This window comes from Pseudopodoces humilis, chromosome 20 (assembly GCF_049639895.1).
Source record: "Pseudopodoces humilis isolate 2021_Gansu_Grassland_sample_001 chromosome 20, ASM4963989v1, whole genome shotgun sequence".
Lineage (NCBI taxonomy): Eukaryota > Metazoa > Chordata > Aves > Passeriformes > Paridae > Pseudopodoces > Pseudopodoces humilis.
Window position 1 is genome coordinate 2,258,025 of NC_142219.1, and position 24,651 is coordinate 2,282,675.

Sequence of the window (24,651 nt, forward strand, 5' to 3'; positions counted from 1 at the left end):
CGGCGGCTGCCGGGAAACAAAAAGCAGCGGGACCGCCAAAGCGCCGCGGCAGCGCCCGCGCTGCGCGGGAGGCGAGACCCAGGGGCGGGAGCAGCCAATGAGCGGTGAGAAAAGGCGGAGCGGTGGCGGCGAGAGCCAATCGGAGAGAGGCGCGGGGAGCGGCGGTGGGAGCGGGGATGAGGGGGCGTTGCCCGGCAACGGGGCGGGGCGAGCGCGGGAGGCGGGAAACGGCGGCTGAGGGGATGGGGGGCGGCGGCCCCTGAGGGAATGAGGGCAGGCGGGAGGGCGGCAAGGTGCTTGTCAACACGGCTGTCAACGCGGCCGAGGCTGCTGCTAAAACCGGGAAACCAGAACTTGCTGCAGCAAGGGAGAGGTTTGGAGAGTAGCCATCGTTTAAGGCGTTAATAGGAAAGCCCATCTTGCGGGCTATTCACACTTAAGGAAACACGTGGCACGTCCACGTTCCTACTTCACCCAAAAGTAACTGTTTAAAAACACATTCCTTGCATGACCATGCTAAAGCGCTAATTTCCAATTAAACCTTCCAAAGAGAAATACAGACGTTCGTGCTTGAGCTCAAGGCAGCCTGTTTCTTGACTACTGTTTTAGTGATGTGGAGAAGAGTTAAAGCCTAACACACAGCCTGGCTTTCCAGTGGAATATTTACGCGCTGGTTTTGCCAATAAGTGCTGGTTATTGTCCTCCTGGTGACACCCAGATGCGTCTATCTTGCCAAATGGCAGAGTTACATGGGTACATTCTGCTCTCTCCCTCCAGGTGTGAGCCAGCAGAGCTGCTGTGTCAGCAGTGCACGCACAGGGTGAGGACAAGTGTGGACAAAATTCTGCAAGACAAGCTGAGCCTGAGGAGATGCAGGTCACATACGTGGCTGGATAAGAGACTTTTCCTGCCAAGTCGTTTTCTGTCAGTTTGGATCAGGATAACATCAAATCTACTGCTTCCCATACCACAAACTGTGCTGTTTTTTCACCTTTCTCAGCTGTAGTTTTAGTCTTTCCACACATGTTCCGTACAGTGTTATATTTTTCCTCTACCCGCACTTCAACAGAACAATGGGAACTCACGTAATACCAAATTCTTGTGGCAAAACCTCTTTTTCTCATCTCTAACTTGGGCAAAACGATGATTTCACAGCATAGCTGCTCCCCTGAGGTACTGCAGAGTGTTCTGCAAACGTTCTGCTTGGGTTGCTTCTCCTTGCGTTCTCATAAGCACCTTTGCCAGGAAAGGATTACTACACCATTATTCATCCTCCTCCTCTCCCTGGAACTTTGTGCAATATCCTGTCGTGTTCAGCTTTGGGAATAAGTTTCATGAACGATATATAGATATATTATCACTGGGTTATTGCTCCAACTTAGGCAATTGATTGCCAAGCTCGGGTATTTAGGGACTGGTTGTTCCCCTCCTTGCTGTCTTGTTACCTACCGGCAGCTCATGAGGAAAATCAGTATTTTGTACCTCATGGCACAAGGAGGTTGCGACAGAATTGCAGGAAAAAGCTGGTCTGTGTGTCACAGTGTTGTACTTCTGGGTGTTACAGTGTTACATTTCTTATCGTTCATCACTCTCATTCCCCTGCACTGGCATTTTGCATCTGCCAAAAGTAGGTAATTAATACTGTATTCACAACATGCAGCATGTGTCAAAGTCATTCCAGGCTTGGCTTTTGCAGCCCCGCTGCTATTTCTCCTCACTAGCTCCAGTGTTTGATATTATTCATCATATCTTGTCCAAAATAAAATGCATCCTTCCTACTCTGCATACAGCAAATGGCAGGACTAAAATTATTTCCAGACACATTTAACTTATTTGTAGAGACTCATCTGGAGCATCTCTTCCTATGGAAAGATCCAAACTTTCACAGTCACACCTGAAAGCAAAAATACATTTGACCAGAAAAATACATTTTGGTTTCATTTAAATTCTTCTGTAAGTGGATCCATGCCAGCAAGCTGCTTGCATGTGTAAAATCTCCACTGATTCTCGGAACATGTGCTCAGAAAAGACTCTTTCTGTGCTCTTGCGGAGAAGAACCTAAAACCCCTAATATTGATGTGCAGCTGCTGTGTGCGCTGCAGCACGGCTCGTTCACCCCATTCCATGTGCATCCGTCAGCCTCCGTCCTCTTCGGGAGCAGGGGAACATCGCCTCCCGTCCATCCTGGTCCGGACGTGTCAGCTCCGGACACTGCGGTCGCTGTTGGGTCCCACGGACACACCTGCGGCCCCTGCCCCTGCTGCGAACCCACTCCAGCGTAGGGCATCGTCTGCGTGGGACCCGAACCCCGAACACGGGCAGCTTCGAGCTCTGCCCGCTCAAACTCGCGGCTGCGCTCCCCGGACGGTACCGAGAGCCCTCCGGGTGATGCTCGGCACAAGCAGCGAGCGAAGAGCGCCCGCGCTTGGCGATGCTCCTCTCCGAAGGGGGCAAACAAAGCCCCGCGGAGCAGCGAAGTCCCCCGCGACTCCTCCCGGCGGGAATGGCTCCGGGAACCGGGAGGCGCGGGGCCCGCGGGCATGGGCGGGCCCGCCCCCGGCCCGCCCTGCGCCGGGCATTGGCCGCGGGCGGCGGGGCGGTGGTGGCGGGGACGCCGCGCCCGCCTCCCGCCGCCGCTCCCCCAGCGCCGCCCGGCCAAGTTTAAACACCCCCGGCCGAGCCGCCCGGAGTTCGCGGGAGTTGCCGGGGGCCGCGTCCCGGGCGTGGGGCAGCGGGAGCGGCTGCAGGGGAACCGCCCCGCCCGGAGCGAGCCCCGCCGCCGCCTATGCGGGCGCCGCGGGGCCGGGCGAGCCATGGACGGCGGCGGGGCGCCGCCCGCCCTGGAGAAGAACGCGGCGGAGCTGACGGTCATGGACGTGTACGACATCGCCTCGGCCGTGGGGCAGGAGTTTGAGCGGGTGATCGACCAGCACGGCTGCGAGGCCATCGCCCGCCTCATGCCCAAGGTGGTCCGGGTGCTGGAGATCCTGGAGGTGCTAGTGAGCCGCAACCACATCAACCCCGAGATGGAGGAGCTGCGCCTGGAGCTCGACCGCCTGCGTCTGGAGAGGATGGACCGCATCGAGAAGGAGCGAAAGCACCAGAAGGTGCGGGCGGGGGCCGGGGGGACGCGGCGGGGCAGGGCTGCCCCCGCCTGCCGCAGCCGCCCTGGGGGAAGCCGGGCTCCGGCCCCCCCGCCGCCGTTCTCCCCCCGCCGCCGCCGGGAAAACAAAGAGCGACGCCGGGGTGCGGGCCGGGATGCCGCGGAGCCGCGGGAGCGGGCGGGGCACGCGTGCGGTCCAGCCCGGGCGGGCTCACGGGCTCGGCGCGGATGCTGCCTTAGCGTCGCTGAGGCTTTGGGCGTGTTGTTGTTTTTTGTTTCCTTCCCTCCTGGAAGTTTCCTCCCTCCTTCCCTTTCTCCACCCCTTCCCCCAGTCACTGCATTTCCTTCCCCTGTGTCTCCGCGGTTAGGACTCCTGCTCCATCCCCTCTCCCGGCGAGAGGACAGTGCTGCTTCCTGCTAGGCCAGGAAAGGTCACTGACAAGAATACACTTTACTCTCCAGAGCTGGGAATGATTTAGCAGTCTAGTTTTCCTGGCACAGACTTCGGGTTAGGCAAGTCATAAGCGAGAGATGGAGAACCCAGTGATTTCAGAGAGCAGAGCTAGAGCTGAAGAGTAGGGAAGAGCGCTCTGCCGGAATGCTGCTCTTATGGCAAGATGTGCATTGACTTGTTCTGGGGTGGTCATAGCATTCCCTGACCCCACTCCCATTAAAGCCCAAGGCAGAGAGCATTTCCCATACCCTGTTATTGCAGGACAGCATGCTCCAGTTACTGCAGTAAAAGTAGCAGATCTACTCTTCAAACCGTCTAGATAACTGATGTAAGAAATGTTTCTTCTGGTAAATGACTGTGCTAAATCATCACTGCTGCCTCATGCCGTTCCTGATTCCACACACAGAATCAGGATAAACAGGAGACAGGGGGTTTCTGGAAGAGAGACCCCAAATTTCAAGGTTTGGCTCAACTGGATAAATCCCTGTTTTATATTTTAAAAAGAGACAGCTAAAGGACTTCCACCTAGCATATGGAAAATCCAGGATTAACCCTGCAACATTTTGCAGAGGGAGTCTCAGGGCAGTGTCTGAAAAGGAAGATAAAAGACATTTAATGTACAAAGCCTTGATAAGGCTCAGGAGTATGAAAAAAGAAGGTCTAGAGAATAGATACAAATATGCTGGATATTTACCAAAGGCTGCATGAAGTGGATACTGAACCGACCCAGTGTCATTGTACAAGTTGTTCTGTGTAGATGTTTCTGAAGTTCTTGTAAGTATTAAAAAGTTTCCTGAACATGTCAGCTGATCTCTCTGCCAGTCAACCACCTCTGCTCTGCTCTGTCAGCTTCTCTGAGGGTCATCAAGTGGCTCAGGGAGTGTTTAAACAATCTACTTCAGTCTAAACAGATTTTAACAGGAAAATAAACTGCATAATACATACCATTTTTTAATCATGCTGGTTCCTAGTTCACCATGTCCCTATAGAACTGTGGTCTCACATCTCTGTTCCAGTGTGAGGGTTTGAAGACTCTTTCACAGGAGAGGTGTCTGATAAGCAGAAAAAAATAGATACTGAGAAATAGTTTTTGACCTCAAAGCCTCCAAAAACCACCCAGAAAAGCTTTTAGTGGTCCTTGCAAGCATCAGTTAATGAGATTTCAGCACTTAAACTTTATGTGGGAATCTGTTTTACGTGTCCTCTGGCTCAGCACCCACTGCCTGGGGCTTCCTGAGCTGCCTGGCCCATGGATGTGCCTCCCCTGTCTGGAACTTCCGTTAATGAGGACTCAGAAGTTAATTTCTGCTCCAATTCATTGGGCTCTTCAGTAGCAGTAAAATGACAAAGTTTGCCCAGGCAAACCTTGGCATAGCTGTGTGTTTACAGTGCAGCCACATATAAGTGATATAAGTTTAGGTTGTTTGGGGGTTTGTATGCATTCCATTTTGGTTTTATCAATATGCTTGTAAGTGATGAATGTGCTGGTTTATTGCTAAAATAGGTCACTGCGTTATTTTAGCTACAGAGTTGTAGCAGGCAGCATCACTGTAAATAGTCCAGGTTTTTGGAAATATCAATTTCATTACAGATTTACTTTTCTCTCAAGTTAAAGAGTTTCAGGTAAAATAGGTGATTAATGACAATTTCTTTCCTTTTTAATAATTAGCTCTGCATAGCTTACCACACCTCTGCTATTTATTATTCTTTGCCACATAATGTTTTCTGCAACACTTTTAGCAGCAATACAGTAATAAATGCTGGAATAAAATGGCATTTGGACCCAAAAGTCACCAGGAACATGAGTTCACATTATCAGAGCATTCATTCAAAGCAGAGAGCTATCCTTTAATCTCTCAGCAGAGTTTATTTTAGCCTCGAGCTGTGCTTGGCTGGGTTGTTGTCTGAATGTGTTTTGTCGTTAGGTAGGAAAGGGGCATGTGGATGGATGTGAAAGTCAGCGGTGACTCAGCCTGGCTCCAGGGATTTGCATGCAGCTTTTTGTTTGAAGAACATAAGTGAAAATGGAGCAGGGAATGCCCCCCACTGCAGAAGTGAGATATAGAAAAGCTTTTGGAACAAGCAAGGCTCTAAATACAACTGTTTTGCTTGAGGATGTTTTACTTTTTGTCCTGACTTGACCTTCATGAGGATTGGTGACAGCTGCTCTTGACACAGAGTGTCCCCACAAATGGGAGCTGTTTTGACTGGCCTGGCTGCCATGGCGCAGACACCACCCAGGACATTCCAAGAGAACAATTTACATAGGAAGCAGCAGGGTTTGGGCTTGTGTTCACCACGTGCGCCAGGAGCTCTGGCTTTGCTGAACTGGATCACACACTCATCAATTTACATTTGTGTTTCATAACAGGAGTGTAGCCCAGGCTGTTCTGTCAGAATGAGCATGTCCAGCCCTGAGTTCCTGGCCCTTGCTCTGGGATGCTTTGGGGGCTTTCTAACAGCTTTCCTGGGATGCAGGAGGGAATTGGTGCTTGTGTTTGGTTCTTTTTCTAGCACAGCTGCATCCTTAACCTTGTCCTCCCATCAAAGCAAGGCATAAGGAGCCATCCTTTGGGTAACTGGCATGTCAAAAATGTTTGCATCAGGAATGATCCCCTCAGGTATTTACGTTCAGCATATAGCAAAGGGGACTGTGGTGGCTGATTTCCTGGTGGTGGCATTAGAAAAGCAGATGTCTTCTAAGAAACTCAAAGTACTCTCATTTAATTGTTTTCCATAAGAATCAGTAGGATCATTACTAGTTTGATCTGTAAATGGTCCAGGCAAAGACTCTTAACATATTTTAAAATATGTGTTGTCCTGATCTACCTTGTAGGAATTAGAACTGGTGGAGGATGTCTGGAGAGGAGAAGCACAGGATCTTCTTACCCAAATTGCACAGCTGCAGGAGGAGAATAAACAACTGATGACAAACTTGTCTCACAAAGACATTAATTTCACAGAAGAGGAATTTCAGAAGCATGAAGGCAAGTTTGCTACTTCAATTTCAGTCCTTGCTTTCTTACAAAAAGAAATACTTTATCAAAATACTTTGACTGGATATTCTGGTGTGGTTTTTCCTTGTAGATTAATTCAGATCTGGGTTTTGAAGTCTTGTTTGCTTATTTATTTTTACTTTTTGTTTGGCTGAGAAGCATCTCTGGAAGTAAAGTCTAGATACACCTTTTGGTCTGTCACTTGTTTGGGTTCTCAATATTTTGTTATTCTTCAGAATAAAATATTCTGAAGCCCTCCTTATGTTTTTTTTTAACACAAACAGAATAATCCATTCAAGTGTTTATTTCACACATTATGCACAAAACCAAGGGCAGGTAGATCTCACTGCAGCAACTGAAACAATTGCCAGTCTCGGCTCTGACCCACAGCTCAGCCAACAGCTCTTTCCCAGGAGCAGAGGAATACATGTCCCTTTGCTCCACCATTCCCAGCAAAGAATTCAAGGTTGTGAGATCCCAACTCCATTTCCCAATGTCCTGACTGAGCAGTCTGAAAGCAGATCACACACAGCTGAGCCATCACAGCTCTCCAGTGAGCATTAGGAATGAAGGGATTCCTTCTCCAGGCTCCAGAGGCTGGGATTAAATGGAGGCTTGCTGGAGGTGAATGAAACTGTCCAACATTGTGGAAGTTCCACTTGCTCTCTCCCTGAGGCTCAGTGCTGCTCACTTGCACTGGGGAAGAGTACAATGAAACCTTCAAAAAGTAAAAATTGTTAAGCCTCTCAAGATACTTTTAACAACAAATGCAATGCTTTCAATTTAGGAGTCAATTAGTGGCAAAGAAGTAGCTCAACATCAGGCTGACAACCTCCATGCAAAATTCAGAATGGCAGTAATGAGTCATGGACTATGAAGACTGACATTGTGTTATAAAGAACCAGCTTCCCCTTTCTTTTCTTTTTTTTTTTCCTTCTTTTTTTTTCCCTTCCAGTGGCTATCTAGCTCACTGCAGCTCATGTGCTTGCATTTAAATATAGCCATACTCTTCACATCCAGCCAGCCAAGCAAATGCCAGACGTGCTTTTCTTGTTATTTTTACTGTCTACCCATGTATGACAACACAAACAAAACCTATAAGCCCATTCCAGAGCTTAGATTCTGAGATCACTGATATTCTTTGTCCAAAACATTCAGTTTAAGTGAAATCTTTAATTTATATCAACCCCATTTAATTATTGGGATCTATAATATCAAACCCAACTGGTTTTCTTTTAGGACATATTGTCATTAATGAGCAGGGATAGATTTGTCTCAAATTACTTGTTTGGATAGTGTCAGAAAGCAGTTCTGCTGTTTTTCAGTCTCTGATGTAGAGTCCAGAGAGGCAGGATTTCATGCTCAATACTGGACTAATTATTATAATACTGGACAATTAGCTGGACTAATTTTGAGCAGACTCCAATGCTCCTATCTGAGCATGGTTTAGCACTGTGATCGTGTCTCCCCTCAGCGCTGGCCCCAGGGATCAGCAGCTCACTGCTTACTCACCAGACAGGGAGAGGGGTTATTTTACACAGGCAACTGAGGCCACTGATTTGGGTGTGCAAGACCTTGAGAGTCAATCTTGCCAATTAACTCTGAGAGCCTCATTTGAGCATGATGAAGTTTTCGTGGGAGAGGCAGAGGCAGTCCTGTGCAAGTAGGAGTGTTCTGTGCAGTCTGAGCAGAGCAGGGTTCATGTGGAAGGACCTGTGGGAGAGCACAAAACACAAGGGAGGGGTTAAAGATGAGCCTGTAACACCCATTAAAGCGACTCCTCCCTTGCACAGAGCACTGCTTGACTGCTGACTGATTGGAATATCCTAGGAAAATGCCACATGCAAACTTGACCCAAGTGTGTCAAACAGGACGAGCAGGCTGCTGTGCCACTGAAGGGGAGCTGCTGTCTCAGCCTGGCTGTGGGAAGGGACAGGCAGCAGGATGGCAGCACTTGTGTGACCCTCCTGTGCTGCAGGACCTACAGTTCCCTTCAACAGAGGTGTTGAACTTGTTTTGAGTATTTTGGTAATGGTGCCACAGGTTCTGCCTGGCACTTGGCCTGTAGTGATAGATATAGTATGGACACAGCACTGAACAGATCATTAAACATAAAGAATGTTATTTCCCGCCCCCCCCCCCCCCCCCCCAGTTTATTTCTTTCTTTTTTTGGTGTCCTCCCCTCCAGCTGCTTTCCTTTCTGTTGCTGGAACAACACCAGGATCACAGCAACCCACAGGAAGCTGCTCATAGGATGTGTCTGGGGAAGCTGGCTGGGTGTGCCATTTAAGATCTTACAGTTATTAGAGTTTGAACCATTTAGAGATAATTATTTTACATTTAGGGCACTTAGTGATTTCCCTCTCCTCTCTCCTAGTGCCTGAGGAAATGGCAGGAGATGTGACTGTTTCACAAAATTCCCCACCTTTCCTTTCCCCCCCCACTTCCTGAAATAAAATTTGTAGTGATCTGTGCACACAATTGAAGCCTTTTAGGTTCACCAAATGTTAGCAAGAAAAATGAGCACAGTGGGAGGAAAAGTAGTCAGCACTGAATGGTACTTTTTCTTTAAATAGCACCTGCTATCTAGAGATCTCAAAGCATCTCACAACTACTAATGGATACAGCTGCATTCACCAGTGCTACCTCTTCACCAGTCTAAAGTTTCACAGCAGTCCCTCTACTTCAGGGCAAAGTTTTGGATTCTTCTGGTTTTAAATACAGCTGATGATACAGCCCTGAGACTGGCTGCAGTGAGGGGATCCAGGAGCCTGCAGAAGTTTGTGAGTGCAGAGAAGTACCAGACCTGTGTTGTGGTAGAGGAATGTGGATCTTTTAGAATAGTTAAGCAGCAGTTTGTGTTTGTGACACTTTTTCTCCCTGGTGGGTATGAGCTGGTACCACACCAAAGAATTAAAATTACCCTGTGAAGAGCTAGAACCCAGAGCAGCACAGAGCTGATAAAAACCAGGGTCCAGAAATAGAGCAGGCAATGTACCACAGAATTAAAAGGGAAGAGAAGGTAATACTAGACTGTGAACACCGTGTCACTGGCAGTTCTTTTCTGGGGTTTGACAGGAACACATCCTGTGAACCAAATCCCTGGCCAGCCTGACCACCAGTCCTTTTCCCAGCAGAGCAGTTCCCTGTTCTCTGCACAACCACAGCTCTGGTCCTTTAGCACTGAGGATTGGAGCTGCTGTTCCCCCTGTTTGCTCTGCTCCACTCCCTGCATGAGAGTCCACATCCACCAGTTACTCCCTTTCCTTCTCTGAGGTTTGTCCTGCTCTATTCTATCATCCATCAGTTCATTCTGTAGCTGACCTGTGAGCTGGAGTTCCTAAAGACATGCAGCTAAATTCTCTTATGGGAACAACTCTGGATTTCTCTGATGAGGGAAGAACAAAACCAGAAAGTCTGAGCTGATGTTGGAAAGTAGAGCCTTTCCTGGCTGGATGCATTTGATGCATAAAGATACATATTTCTGATGTGGGAGCTGCTTTAATATATTAAAAAGGAAGCAACTTTCCAGCCACCCCAGAGTGGGGAGTGAATTAGCACCACTTGCAGTTCATAAATGGAAGAAGCTGAAGACCCACATAACAAAGTACTTTGCCAAAATTAGTAGAGTTAGCAGCAGACCCTGGATTTGAGCTCCTGCTTGGGCTGGATTTTGGCCAGAGGAGCCACACACTGCCCTGGTTGCAGGGTTTTTCATCTTCAAGGATGTTGTGCAAGGTGATTTCATGTGATAGTTCAGGACCATCAGACTGCACATCTCTGTGCCATCTCAGGGAAGGTCAGGGCAGGAGGTTCATCATCTCACTGAGTTAAAATCTCTGGTCTGTGTCTGCTCTCAAAAGCCCATCACTGCAGTGCCAGGTCCAAGTTATCTCTGCAATGGCAAATAGAAGAATGCTTCCTGTTTTGTGGTTTATGACATTTCCTAATGATTCATTGGTCAGATTTAAGGTGAATCTAACCCATTCTTTATTTTCAGACAGGATCAGTGTTGTGTTCTTGGCAATGTTCCAAACTCCTTTCACCAGTGAAATGCTATGAAGTATTTTTTTTCTCAAGTACAGTTACTCTAAATATGAATTACCACACAATAGGATGGGAAAAGGGTGGCAAAACATGAGGAGAAAATATGTGACCATAATTCAAACTAAATTTTGGTTCTGCATTCAGGGTGGGGGTACCCTCTGAAGGTCCTGTTTAATTTTCTTTTCACCAAACACAAAACTGGATTTCAACTAAAAATCAGTCTAGTTCAGTGCTCCTCCGCTGGTTTGGATCCAGATGCAATCCACAACAGTGATATGTTGTTTACATCTTATTGAAGATCCAGACCATCTTTTTTACAATTTTCACAAGGCCTTGGCCAGCTGATTCCAGAGACAATCACAGAGATAACCAAGCTCCCTGGGGCATGGTGTGAACGTTGATGTAAAACTACTAAGGCAACAAGATGCAGCACTGTCACTCACTGTTATAAATGTTTCTGAGGACTGTCAGTTCCTTTTTTAAGGAGTCTCTGTGCAGTGGCTTTATGGAGTGGATTCTGTCATCAGTGTTCTCTGTTACCCTTGAAGTAACCTCTAAAGCATCTCTGTAATTCTACCAGCAGGCAACTTCCAGAGTCTACTTAAATATTTCTCATTGTTATTGTTCTCAGCCTCAGCAGCTCCTGACTGTCCTTAGTTTGTGTTCTATGTTTTGTTTTTTTTTTTAACCAGGGATGTCAGAGAGAGAGCGGCAAGTCATGAAGAAGCTGAAGGAAGTGGTAGATAAACAGAGAGATGAAATCAGGGCAAAGGACCGGGAACTTGGACTTAAAAATGAGGATGTAGAGGCTGTAAGTGGCTCTTGGTCTTCCTATTTCTCTTCTTTTTCACCCACTCTTCCATAGCCTGGTTTTGAGTTTAAAGTAAATACAGAAAGTGTAAAGAGTGCTGGATTAATAGTCCTGCAACTGAAGTGTCCAGCAGAGCTGTGGAGTGTGCAGAATGGTCAGGCTTCAGTGCAGTCCCACACCAGAGGTGCAGTGTGCATCACTTCTGCATGAGAAGGGCACTGCTCAGCCCAGGCCACCAGCAGTGACCTGTTCAGGCTCAGCCTCAGATGAGTCACAGACTCCGCTGTGACTCCAGGCATGACATGAGGTTTGGCACTTTCTGTGGAATGACCTGCTTACCCATATTTTGCTTCCCATTCCTCACTCTGCCTCATGTCCTTAGGCCGTGGGACTTTCCTGGCCTAGGTGATCTCTGCTCTGTCCAAGTGCCTCTGGCAGGTACTGCAGCCTTTCGAGTTGGGGCTGTCCACACACACCCAGCAGGTCACATCCTGTCTTAGGAGAGACCTTGGAGCTCAAAGCAAAGGGCTTATAAACTGAACACTAAGGATTCCTCTGTCTTGTCTTTCTTCTCCCCTGGGTTAAGATTTGATTCAGAATCCCATAAGGCACCCTATCCTCGAACTAATATCAGAAATGATGGATTTGCTTTTATCTGAAAAACTCCCTGTGCGGGGGAATTTACTCTAGAAATCAATTAAATTTGGGTGACTGAAATTGTAGTAGATAATTAGATATTAGAAAAACTAATCTGGGGGTGAGGAGAGGGGGGGAAATTTTTCAGATTAAATGCAACAGGAACCCACTACTTTAAGATGGTGTTTGGGACTGCGCCATCGTGGCTGAATGGATCCTGAGCTCTTGCATGGATGTTCTGCAGCTTCAGCAGCAGCAGAACAGGTTGATGAAAATTAACCACGACCTGCGGCACCGGATCACGGTGGTTGAGGCCCAGGGGAAGGCACTGATTGAGCAGAAGGTGGAGTTGGAAGCGTATCTGCAAACCAAGGAGCAGGAGATGGGCAGCCTGAGAGCAGAGCTGGGGAAGCTCAGAGAAAAGCTGCAGGGTGAGAACACCCAGGCCAGCCAAAATGGGGAGGAAGTAAAGGTAAGAGGCACTTTGAATCATTTTTTTAAACAGCCTTTTAAAAAGCTTTGGACTTCATACCAAGTACCTCTTTGCCTTTTGGCAGGGCTGTGGTATGTACACACCTACCCCTTCCCCCAAAGGAAAACAAACCAATTCCTTGGAGAGTCTGGGTTTTCCAAAGACAAACAGCCAACAGTAGCTTCAGCTTTGCCAGATCTGCAAATATTCAAGGCCAGATGGGTCACAGGGGTGCACGGGGGTGACAGTGGCAGATGAACCACAGTGGAACAGAAACTGTGCCAGAAGCAGTTCCAGAGTCAGGGCAGAGTTCTGCACACCTGGTCCCTGCAGTGCTTATGGCACTTTGGATCAGTCAGGACTAAGCTGGTTAAGTGCTACCAAATCAACATATAAATATTTCAAGGCACTTTTTTAGAGGAATCAACTTTGGCCTTATTTCTGCTTTTGCTTCCTATTAGAATTTGTGCAGTGAAGTGTTGTGAGCACAGATGTTTGTGAGAAGCAAATGTTCCCGCTGGCAGAGCCAGGCTCTTGCAGAACAGGCAAAGTGACAGTCTGCAAATGAAGCTGGGCTGAGATCAGAGCAGCAGGAATGCAAACCTGAGGGGAGCTTCCTGAGAAAAAGATGCACTGATCTGTTTATCCCTTAGTCCTCTTTATGGTTCCTGGTATTTTTCTTTGTGCCTATAACATTACTTTTTTATTCTTGAAGCAAACATACTGCATTTCTTTCTCCTAATGATGCTCTTACCATCCTTACTCTAGATCTAGTAGATTTACTACTCTTTGAGTAGGAAATGCAATAAGGGGTGTCGTGATATTTAAGAACTGAGAGGAGTTCTGTCACACAGAGTTGTTCAGCTTGATGCATTGGTAAGAGCTCCACGGTGTAAATGCCTGACAGACTGCAGCAGAGAGTGAAACATCCACTGAAACATCCATTTCACTGGCAACAGGCAGGAATACACATCAAAAAGCAGAGACAAGTGCTGATGAGGTACCTTGGTCCCCTGGGAATGTGACAGCCAGTGTTGTCATGTCACTGCCAAACGGGCAAGCACTGTATTAATAATGAAAAGGATTATTTCATTGCTGTTAATTCAGGATACCCAGCTTTGTAAACGGGGCTGGGGAGCCCAGGCCTGGAGCCAGCAGGAGTGAAAGTGTCCTCAGTGTCTGCAGAGAAAGGATGCATTCTTCACCTCTCTCCAACTCATCAGTTCCATGGCAATGGCACCTCTTCTAATTAGAGCCGTCCCTGCTCCCCGTGCCAGGGCACTGCTCACATAGGAATTGCAGTGGCAAGCAGAAAGCTGGAATAGCTGCATGCTCCAGAATGGACATTGCTTGTTGGCCTCAGTCAAGGACATTTGCATCGAGTACAGGCTGCTCAGTCTTTGCTGATTTGAGCCAAATCTAGCAAAAATAGCTTATTTGGGGCAAATATACAACCAAAAGAAGAGACACCAGCTCAGAGCTATATCTAAGGGGTGAAGAGGAGGAAAAGTGTTTGGCTAATTTCCTTTGAGCCTCTAGTAAGGTTGCATCAATCTTAATTCCATGTAGTCTGTGCAATGGAACGTGTTTGGATGAAAAGGGTGATCAAACAGTGCCCAAGTGAGCATCACTCCACTGCCTCATCCCTGCAGGACAGGCACTGAAATTCACCTGAAATTCACCTTGCACCAGCCTTAGCCAAGTTCAGCCTGAAACCACGGATCAGTGTATTGCAAAACCATTTCACAAACACAGCAGCTTAGAAGAGGATAAGGTCAGGGTTACAAATAATGGACTGTGTAGGAATTTCACTACTCAACTCCTGAAATTTCCAGCTTGTATCCCACCAAGCTGTCACTGCCACACAGGAGCTCTGAGACTGATCTCTGCATCCTCCCAGGAGGGCGAGTGGCTGATCTGGCTGCTGGCAGCTCTGATTTCATGTGCTGGTTTCTATCAGTCCTTGCAAAAAGCATCACATTTCAAATGGACTTTGCTACATTTCAAATGTATTTCCCTGGAACAGAGTGTCCTGCATTTACTTGTATTGTTATAAATCCTGCAGACCTCTTAAGGTTTGCAGCTGCTTTTCAGAATCTCAATTCCAAGTACCCTTCCCAGACCTTGTGATTTTTCATCATTTCTGTGCAGCCCCTGAGTGGAACAACAGTACAGGACCTGAGCAATGGTCTCCTGTGTGCAGTGCTTACACAGACCATGTTTTCACAAGCAGTTTGTGCCACAGAGTTCTGAGCAAATGCTAGAGGAGACAGGAAGCAGCCCCACAGACCTGGGAATCAAGACTCATACCTAGAGAGCAAATTCTGGCTTGCTGGGAGCCACAGAAACTGGGTGGTGGGAGATAAAACTCCTCCAAGCTTCCAGTGAACTCTTAGAGGAAAAGAAGAGGCAAGAGTGCAGGTGTATAAACACCTCATCTGCAGTTTTCTGCCACTTTGTAGCCAGATCTGGTGCTAACACCCCTCCTGGTTTTTAATGAAAGCATAAGTGGGGATAGAAACTTAAATCTCCACTTTTTATATTACATTATAAGAAGACACCTCTTTATGGGAAGAGCTGGAAGGAAGTGCATAACCTTTTCAGTGTTAATATAAAAAACTGATGTTTGGTTTATTCCATTTGTTAAAATTATGAATTCCTAAAACTGACTTATCAAAAATCGGACATTTGAATTGGATGGTGAATTTAAAGCCCGCATTTAATTCCCTAGGCAGAACCAAACAATGATGATTGTCTCTCTGAGTCAGAAAAGATGGCATTGGACTTAAAAGATCCCAATCGCCCAAGATTCACCCTGCAGGAGCTCCGGGATGTCCTTCATGAGAGGAATGAACTGAAATCTCGAGTGTTTCTGCTTCAAGAGGAGCTTTTATATTACAAAAGGTGGGTTACATCTCCTCTCCTGCTGAATGATATGCTCAGGGGAGCCACAGGGCAGGTTTAGAAACAACAAATGTGCTCTGAAGTTCTGTTCAAATTTGTGTTTCTGCACAGGCTTGTGCAGAGACTGCAGGAATACAGCCTCAGTTTGAACCTTGAACCTTGTCCTTCCTAACTCCCAGGTCTGCCCTGAATCCTAGAAAGATTACAAACATTTAATACATTTGAATTTCAAAAATGAGGATAGGAGTGGGTCTAAAATGAAACTTCTAGACCTTTTATTCTATCCATTCCTCTTCTTCCTCTCCTTGTCGCAATGGGAAGAAAATATTGAATGGAGACCCAGTTCTAGGTGCTGATCCTTGGTTGATAAAAAAATCTTCAGTTGATTTGAATGGGTTTTGAACAGATCTTTTTGCATTCCTTCATCAACATTGCTACCTCAGGTTGAATTGTAGATCTCAAAGTGCTTCCATGGCTTGGGAGGAGAACATTAATTATCTTTTCTTTCTTTCAAGTGAGGAAATGGAAGAAGAAACTAGATCCCCACAGCCAACACCCATAATTCAGCCAAAACCCTCAACTCAGCCTGAATCTGGAATCAAACGACTGTAAGTAGCATCTTTATTAAGCATACTGGGTATAGTCTGTAAATACCAAATATTTCTTATGCATAGGACTATTTTAAAGACTTTAAAAATTTAGATAACCACATTCCTACTGTATATGAGAGAGACACTGAATGAGCACTTGGCAGATGTGGAACAACTGCTGGTTTTAGCCAAAACTTTTGCCTAGATCTGGGACAACTTTCAGTCTTGAATTATCATTTTCCCATGACCTCACTGTGCCAATTTCCCTGTTGACTGAAGCCTTTAGACCCTGACTTGCACTACGTGGGCAGCACAAAAACTTTCTGTTTGCTGAGCAAATTTGCAGCTGAGAGGATGGGCACTTGTTTGGCTAAAAGAACCACACCTGTTTTCTGAAATCTTAATGCTGCTGTTGGAACCAAAGCTTGTTGTCAGAGATGTGCTGTTACTAGTTTATCACTTAAGTATGAAATCACTGTGTTGGCCAGTCTTTTTCTCTGTTGAAACTCCCTCCTGTGCATTTATATATTCCAAATTAAGTCTTCTAATCTCATAGCAACTCTTTGGTATTTTTGTGATACTGGGAGCTTAACATTTTTAACTGCATAGGTGATTTTGGAACAGTTGTTTCCATATAAAGAGCTCTTCCATCCTGTCCCCACATCCACAACCTTCAGTCCTTGTTCAATAACAGCCCTGAGTGAGAGTAAATTCCATAGGAAGATTTGGACTGACCCAAAGCACCATGAAGTCAGGAGGGCATTGTTGATTATTTGCAGTAGACTGCAGCTTCTGTCTGTGCTGAGAGAACCTTTCCTCTCACATGAGTAGAAAATATGAGTTTGGACTTCACTTTTCATTCTGCAGCTGTGGTGATGATGATGATGATGATGATGATGATGATGATACTGTGTCGCACAAGATCTTCACTGTAAAGTTTCTCTTTTCTTTTACATTTCTTTTAGAGCTTTTTTAAGCAAATTCTGTTGTAGGGAATGGTTGGTTTCAGCTCACACAGTTTGTGTTGTGCAGCTTCCATGTTTGATTTGAAATGGTGCCTTTGATGAAGCAAAGGCAGCATAAAAATGTAAATAGAGGTTGTAAAGCAGAGCAGGTGTTGGTGAGGTATTAGCTTTGACTCTGCCTAAGCTGAAATTACTTCTTTTAGATGTCATGCTCTGTCCCCAGGTTTCACTCTGCTCTCTCTCCACTTAGCCATCATGTTAAATAAGGGAATATAAAACTGTCTACCAGAGTAATTTGAAGGATGGTAACAGTTTTCAGGTTTGTCTCATTCTTGCAGCCTGTCTGGATAGGATTTCTATCTAGGGGGTTTTATTTTCCTTCCCTCCTCCCCTCTCTGTGTGTTGTCAACACTGTATTTGTAGTTGGGCTTTAAGAAGTCAGGAAATGTCACTGCTGGGCAAACCAAAGAAGCCAAGTGTAGCTTCTGTCCTGTCCCAGCACCCTCCTGCCCCAGCTGCAGTCCCTGCCTGCTGCAAGGTGTCTCCAGAGCTCCCTTCTCCCTCTCCAGGGTCCCTCTGGCTGCCTGGGGAACACTCTGGCACATGAACTCTGTACCCAGTGATGTCATGAAAAACTTGCAGCGCTGCTTTCTGCATGCAGAGTGCCTTTACAGAGGAAAAATGGGTTTGCTTTTCCCTCTCTTTCAGAGTTTTCCTCCTGGTTAAACAAAAAGCTGAAGTACAAAGATAGGAGCCCTCCCAAGGGAAGTTTTGTGCTTGCCTGTGCAATGTGCCCTTTTTCCCCTCAGCACACAGAGTCTGAGGGAATGAGCCATATGGATGTGTAACCTCTGACAACCAAGATGTGCTCAGGTGATTCAGTGCTGCAAGTCCATAAAGAAAGGAAAACAGAAGCTACAGAAATCAGCATTTTTTCTGGGTTGGCACGTTTGGGGCAGTCTCTGAGTTCTGATCTCAGACTGACTGACTCGTACATTTGTCTCTCCCACATCACATGACAGAGTTTTAATGAAATAATATAACCAGGAGGCTTTACTGAAGAGGAAAAGTCCAAGAATTAAAAATGCTCCCTCTGTTTGGAGCAGAAAACACCCTTTTGTTTTCTCCTTAAGACTATGTGCTTGTTTGTCACTGATGTCATGCTTCAAACAGCCAGGAGTTTTCTTCCTATTCTTGCAGTCTACAAAAGCTGGTGTGTCTGTCAGTTCTGCAGCTCAGGATGTGCCACGTTGCATAAAAATAGAAATCCTGGCTGCTGCTAATGATCCAACAGTGTTTACCCGTTTGTTTTCAATTTTAATCTCAGAACAGCAGTTAGTGAGTTGGGGAGAGCTGCATTTGGTCACAAGTGAAATGTCTCTCGTGATTTCAACTTAATCTTTAATTGACATCAGTCCACAGTTCAAAAAAATATTTGGCACAAGGGAGAACCTCTGAGGAGAATCCCTAGACAAACAGAGGGTGTTGCAGGTACGGATGGAGGTGTGCTGGCAGGTGTGTGTGGGGTTGGCTGGACACAGAGCACTTGGCTCTCTCAGCCTCTGCGCTGCATGGATTGTCTAATGCTCAGTGGAAGTGCTGAACCCTCACAAAGAACCCGTCTTGCTGTGAGCCAGCTCCAAAGTGCTCCTGCCAGAGCAGCTGCAAGGTTTCCCAAAAGCATTCAGCTGCCTGCAGTTGGCATCTTCCTGCATGAGAAGTAACACAGATTCTTTTGGAACAGACACACAGGCCCTTTAACCACGGAGTTTCTTAGGAGGTTATTTCAAGAGTTCACCTGCAATACTGGTTTTTAACTTGAAAGTATAAACTGTAACCCTTGTGAAATCTTTAACTGTAATGCTGATCCTCTCTAACCCCGTGCCAATATCCAGTAGTCACAACAGAGTCCTGGTTTGTAGTTTTTAACATACACCTTCATCCTTCATTTCATTGTGTCTGTGCCTGTTTGTCTCTTGGAACAAAAACGTGCACTCTGCTCTGCATTGCTAGAAGTGGTCATACCTTGATGAAATCCAACCCAGGTTGCAGGCTGCCTCACAACATGAAAGTGGTATCTTTTAGAAACCCAAAAGCCATTGAAACTGCTACAATAACTGTTTTTCCTAAACAAGAGTTTTTTCACTGAGGAGAGCTGTCTTGGGTGATGCAGATCCCCCTCTCCCTGTAACGTGTCCTGTGTTGTATTCAAAGTAACCCCGTGTATCGTGTTTGCCTCTTTTCTTTTTAATGGAATGCTTTTTCTTTCCCTTACTCCAGTCTTATCTCTTCTGTGTCTGTACTTTCCTGACCAGGATCTTTACAGCCATAATGCCCATGGTAGCAGCTGGATTGATTCCAGACGATCCCACATTGCAGCCAATAAGAAGACTTGTGTCCCTTGTAGGAATTTTTTTTAAATGTTTGGTACTGTGGTTTCCTCTTGCATGACCCTGTGTTAACAAGCACTGCTGGTTGCATTCTCCTGGCTGCCAGTGGGATCCCAGGGGATCAAAGTGCCAATCAGAATGACCAGTCAGTGTCAGTACTCATCCCAGTCCTCCATGCTCATCCTCAAACTGACATTTTATCACCTTTTGCCTTAATGTTGCCATGCTAAACCAATCATTATTCCTTGGAAAATCGGTGCAATATGCAGTTCTAACCAGCATCTGTTAATTCTGCTTCCCAAGCAAGGCTATTCACAGTTCTCACCAATGCTTTTTGAGAAACTAGTTTCTAAACTAATTTGTTGCAATAATTAGTTAGAGTTACAGAATGGAGAGGCTGATTTCCACATTAATTTCCACTGTTAATTACAGGCTGTTGCTTTCATGTCTTTCTATCTATGCCCTGTATATTTTGTCTCTAATTATGTATTTTGGAATAGAGTGTAAACTCTTCATAATCAATTCTGTCATCCAATTCTTGGCTCTCCCTGGAAGACATACTGATAATTGTTAATGCAAAGTCTCTTTGCATTAGAACTGCTGCTTTAGTGATCTTTACATTTACAGCAACGACACAGTTTCCTCTCCACACAGGCTTTTTCCAAACATCCTCCATGAGAATTTTCTAGCCATAATAACAATTTTCATTGTTTCAGAAGGAATTAAAGAAACTGAACCCTTTAGAGATTTACAAACTTATTTTTTTCCTGCTAAATTTCCTGATAATTACTGAGCTTTGACATTTGAAACTGACTGTATAAACACAGCAGTCCTTTGTGTGGGCTTCCAGACAGTAACCCTGAGCAGGCAGGACCAAATGTGCTCTGTAGAAAAGCTCGGTCACTTCTTTTATCAGCTGGAGCTGGCTCTGGCCCTGAAAATACACATTATACGTGTGTGAACTTATGAGCTCCTGTGGTGAAGGTGGTAGAAAAATATGAGGCTAATTAAGTGCAAAATACTTATTTCACTATTAAGGCTGCACATTTGAAGCCAGGAAATGCAAAAGTTCAGGTCCTGCTGGCACTGTTATTTATGTGCATTTAAGTTGTGTAGCGGTTTATTTCCCTTTCTAATCAACAAGTAATTATTCATAATATTCTCAGTGTTTATCATCCAGCCTCCTGTGTATCGAGAGACATAGAAGGTGAAACTCCCTGGTCTGCATGAGGCAGCTGGGAGGGTTGGGATGGTGGTGCTGAGGGGGATGAAGGGAGAGTGGGAGGAGGGAGAACGCTGAGGAAGGTGAGCGTGGACTCAGGGCCAGGTTTATGCCCTGACCAATATTCCACCACCCAACAAAGCTGAGGTTATATTGGCACACCCCCTTACTGTGGAAGTATTTGGAATTCCTGTCCTGGATCACAATTGTGTGACACTTGGTTCAGTGCAGGCAAAACAATCTTCACCTCCTGAAGCCCACCCAGCACTGAGACCAAAGGGATCCACAGCCAACTCAGTGCTCTGGCAGCTGGAACCACAACTTTTGCATTTCTCAGCAGGCCTAAACACTGCACTAACACCTCTTGTACTGCACCCACAACAAACACTGAATTTGCCTAATCCAGTAACTTCATCCCATACAAATAAAATGATACTAAGGATTTTTCCAGCTGTATTTCTTAGCTGTATTAAATGGCTGTTGGTTCACGTACGTCATTATCTTAGAGCACCCAAGCTGTGTGACAGGAAATGACGTGCACACTCGTGTGCATTTGTTTAGAGCCTTCATCCTGCAAACTCTCATGCACATAGGTGCATTTATTCATTCATTTTTGCAGGAATCAAGTCTAAGTTTCAAAACATCTACACTGGGAAAAAATGTGGACACTTATTTTCTTATCTTGTAAACTTCCCTGCTGACAACCTTAAAAAAAATATTCTATTTCTGCATTGTGGTAAAATACACAGATTTAATGCCAAAGATACCACTTTACTTATGCCAAGAAACTAACCTGGATCGTGTGGCTTTGTTATCTGAGGGCTGGGGAAGGGGGAACCTACATCTAAATGATACCTGCACCTTGAAGAGTCAACAGCATTTAGAGCTTACCTGAAGCTTCTGTAGCCAAAACGCTTGAGATTGCAATGACTCCATCCCTAACAACATTCTGACATGCACTCCCATCAGGCTGCTCTGCCTTGATTTTCTGCAGATGCAAACAGAGTCTTTTGCTCGGTGTTTTGTCGTGCTGTGTATTGGGGTGGGTGTTTGAAGTGCTTTCAGGATGGTTAACACTCTTCTTTCTTTTCCCTCCCTCCCTCACTGCTCCCTTCCCGAAAGGTTTAGTTTCTTCTCTCGTGATAAGAAACGTATGCAGGCGTCACAGAAAAATGTCCACTTCCAGGAAACTTTTGGAGAATGGTCACATTCAAACAGAGATGACTCCTACATGGAACAAGGACAAGAAGCCCTGCAACACCTGTGACTAAAGCCCTGCGGTGTTTGGTTTGCTGCAGTAGATCTCGACAGGCTCGTAACAAGTAGCTTCTGTAAAGCATTGCGGCAGCTCCATCACTTTTACTCGCCTTGCACACCTCGGGGGTTATTTCAGACTCTCCAGAAGGGATCCCTCACTGTTCACTTGGTGACTGTTTGCTGCAAACAGGAACCCAAGCTATGTAGTAACAGTTGCTGACACCCTGGGACATGGAAGCTTCTAGATGACTTGTTTTATGCTGAATAACAAGTCTATGATCTCGTTCATGCATTAACTACAGTAACACAAGCTTCTTTAAACCAAAAAAGGACCTGTGCCATTATTAGAAGTTTGTTTGCAGTGTATATCTAGTGCAGGGCAAAGACTCTTTTACCCTGTTTGTTAACACTATTGGTTGTTTGCTTTTTATTTCTGTAAGAATTTTTTCAAGAGGGATTCGACAGCTGGACGCCCTTGGTGGCAGCCCACAGCTCTGCTGTGTCCTGTCAGTGCCACTGGCATTGGCATCTTGCAGAGTCACCCCTTGGAAATCCACCTGACACAGAGATAACTGGAGTAGCCTTGAGAGGGACAGTGAGTGTACATTTCCCTTGTGCTTATAGTGCCTAAAGCATGAAGAGCCGATGTATGAGGTGAGCGTGCCTTGTGGTCTGCAGTATTAATGAAAAACAAATTGCTTACAGGGAGGAATCCTAACTCTTGAATTTTTTCCCTTCTTACCAGGGACTTCCTGGCAGTGTAGCAGGCATCTGCTGTAAAGGGATTAGATCTTTCCCACAGACAGGTTTTTAATTAAGTCACTCTTCAGTTTCCTGTCTAGGTAAGACTGCCCAACTTCAGAGGGAAACACATCCTCAGCTGGCTGACATGAACTATTTCACTTACCTAGACACAACCCGAACCTTTTCTCTTGACTAAACACTATGTGGGCAGAACAGATGAATTCTGTGTGAGGCTGCTCCTCTGGTGGTGGCAGATGTCTGGGTAGCCCCTGTTACAGGGCTGAACTCGCCAGCAACAGCCCAGCAGCCAACCCCAGGAGCTGGATCTGCTTTGCAGCTGAGCTGGTGAGACCCCAGGCCTGGCCGAGGTTGTCCTTCCAACACTAAAACCCACCCAGTGCCAGTGCACTCCCCACCTCTCTCCACACACTCCAGGAGGAAGCCAGCAGGTAGGAGAGGGTGTATCCATAGGAGAGGGTGCATGTATCCATGGCTTCACCTGAGGACAGGGCTGAGGTGTCTCTGTGGCCTTGGCTGTGGGCTGGGGAGGTCCATGCTGGAGAGCACTGCTCATGGGGAGGATCTCATGCCAGCAGGGCCATGGGCAGCTTCTCACAAGGACAGGAAATACAGCTCAGGCTGGAAAAAAGCTCCAACTACTCCAGGCACTGAGTGCAGGAGGAACTCTCAAAGGACTCCAGAGAGATTAGTGCTGGCCAGTTGTTTTTAATACAGGGTGATCCAAGAGTGGATTTTTTATTTTGTGTGAGCAGTAAATGGTTCTTAGCCCATCTGTAGTAAAACCCTGGCAGTAAAACCTCTCCTTGCAGTGGTGGGCTGTGTGCTGCCCTGCTCCTGGCTGTAACTGCTTCATTCCAACACGGACCTTCTGTGTGTTCTAGGTAGGGAAAGTCTTTATTGTGCCCCCTGGTGTCACTGCAGCTTGGGGCAGGGGGAACATGTGGCCTTTTATGAGACCCAGTGACCAGAGTCCAACATGGGTATTGGGTAGATGTGGTTTTGCCTGGTTATGTTTTCGTAACATCCTTAAAACAGCAGCATTTTCCCCCTCCTGTTAAAAGCAACTCTTAAATGGGGGGAGTGTCTTAATTTAATGATACTTAAATTAGCAAGATCTGGCTTCACTTCCATATGAGAAAACAAAAAGTGCAGTACAGTCACATCAGGCAGTTAAATTATGGATGACCCCACTGAGTCTGTCCCGAGTGCAGTTCAGTCGTGTGGCTCATTCAGAAGGGATGCAGTGAGCAGAAACAGCGCCAGAATGTGGGCCTGAGTAAGCAGATCCCTTTGGAAATCAGCTGAGAGCAAAGAGCTGGGATAATGGAACTGCACAGACCCAACCCAAGCCAGTGCAGCACAAAGGAAATCTCCAGTCCTGGCGCACGTACAGCGGAGCCCAGGGCTCTGTCAGGCCAGTTCTGCAGCCAACAGCAAACCCCTGCACGAGGCAGGAGAGCCTTCCCCCATCTCTGCACCCATTACCTCAACCCCTCGTAGCCCCTCCTGACCTGCTGGCATTAACCACTCCTTCTCATGTTTGCAATGCTGCAGCCACACACCCCAAGTGCCGTCGGGAAGGGTGGCGCGGAGGGAAGCATTTGTAAAGATCTGAAGATCTGTCGTGTATTGTTTGTCAATATTCAAGGAAAATCTGCTTTTAGAAAAGGGGCCAGGATGCTGGCAGGTAAGGGGTGTAACAATCCTGCCTGCCAAGTGCAGGATCACTGACATTTTTTGGGTTGGTTTATTTTTTTTTTTTGGTTGGGCAGTAAATAATTTTAACGGTTTAATAAATATTTCTGAAAAACACCTATTTCTGCAAGACTTGTGTCCTTTTTTTTTTGTGGAAATTAATAGTATCCATTCTTGGGGATGCAGCCTATGGATCTGTCTGTGTACAATTCTTGATGTAAATACAGCCTCAAAGCAGACAAGGTTTAGGACAGAGTCATTCCAAGACTGACAAAACACAATTTAAAATACATTGTATATTTAGGAATGGCTTATGATGACAAAGAACATGACAGAGCCTTTTC

General features: G+C 46.1%; 1 protein-coding gene and 1 long non-coding RNA gene across 5 annotated transcripts; both read left to right on the top strand.

Annotated features, from left to right (window-relative positions):
- Window positions 1-30: 30 nt before the first annotated feature.
- On the top strand, window positions 31-1,527 carry LOC148182736 (uncharacterized). The gene is made up of 2 exons (XR_015774250.1): window positions 31-104; window positions 778-1,527. It is a non-coding gene; the product is annotated as an uncharacterized LOC148182736 (long non-coding RNA).
- Window positions 1,528-2,739: 1,212 nt separating this feature from the next.
- RILPL1 (Rab interacting lysosomal protein like 1) lies at window positions 2,740-24,428 on the top strand. 4 transcript variants are annotated; one of them, XM_014253867.2, is made up of 8 exons: window positions 2,740-3,107; window positions 6,394-6,544; window positions 11,293-11,411; window positions 12,292-12,519; window positions 15,251-15,423; window positions 15,939-16,031; window positions 19,294-19,381; window positions 21,713-21,849. In XM_014253867.2, the coding sequence occupies exons 1-8, from the start codon at window positions 2,814-2,816 to the stop codon at window positions 21,716-21,718; spliced, it is 1,152 nt and encodes a 383-aa protein (XP_014109342.1). In that variant the 5' UTR covers window positions 2,740-2,813; the 3' UTR covers window positions 21,719-21,849. The 4 variants fall into 4 exon arrangements, with proteins under 4 accessions (XP_014109342.1, XP_014109343.1, XP_014109344.1 ...); XM_014253868.2 differs by lacking the exon at window positions 19,294-19,381 and adding an exon at window positions 18,394-18,469 and having other exon boundaries at window positions 21,713-21,848; XM_014253869.2 differs by lacking the exon at window positions 21,713-21,849 and adding an exon at window positions 18,394-18,469 and having other exon boundaries at window positions 19,294-19,376.
- Window positions 24,429-24,651: the final 223 nt, after the last annotated feature.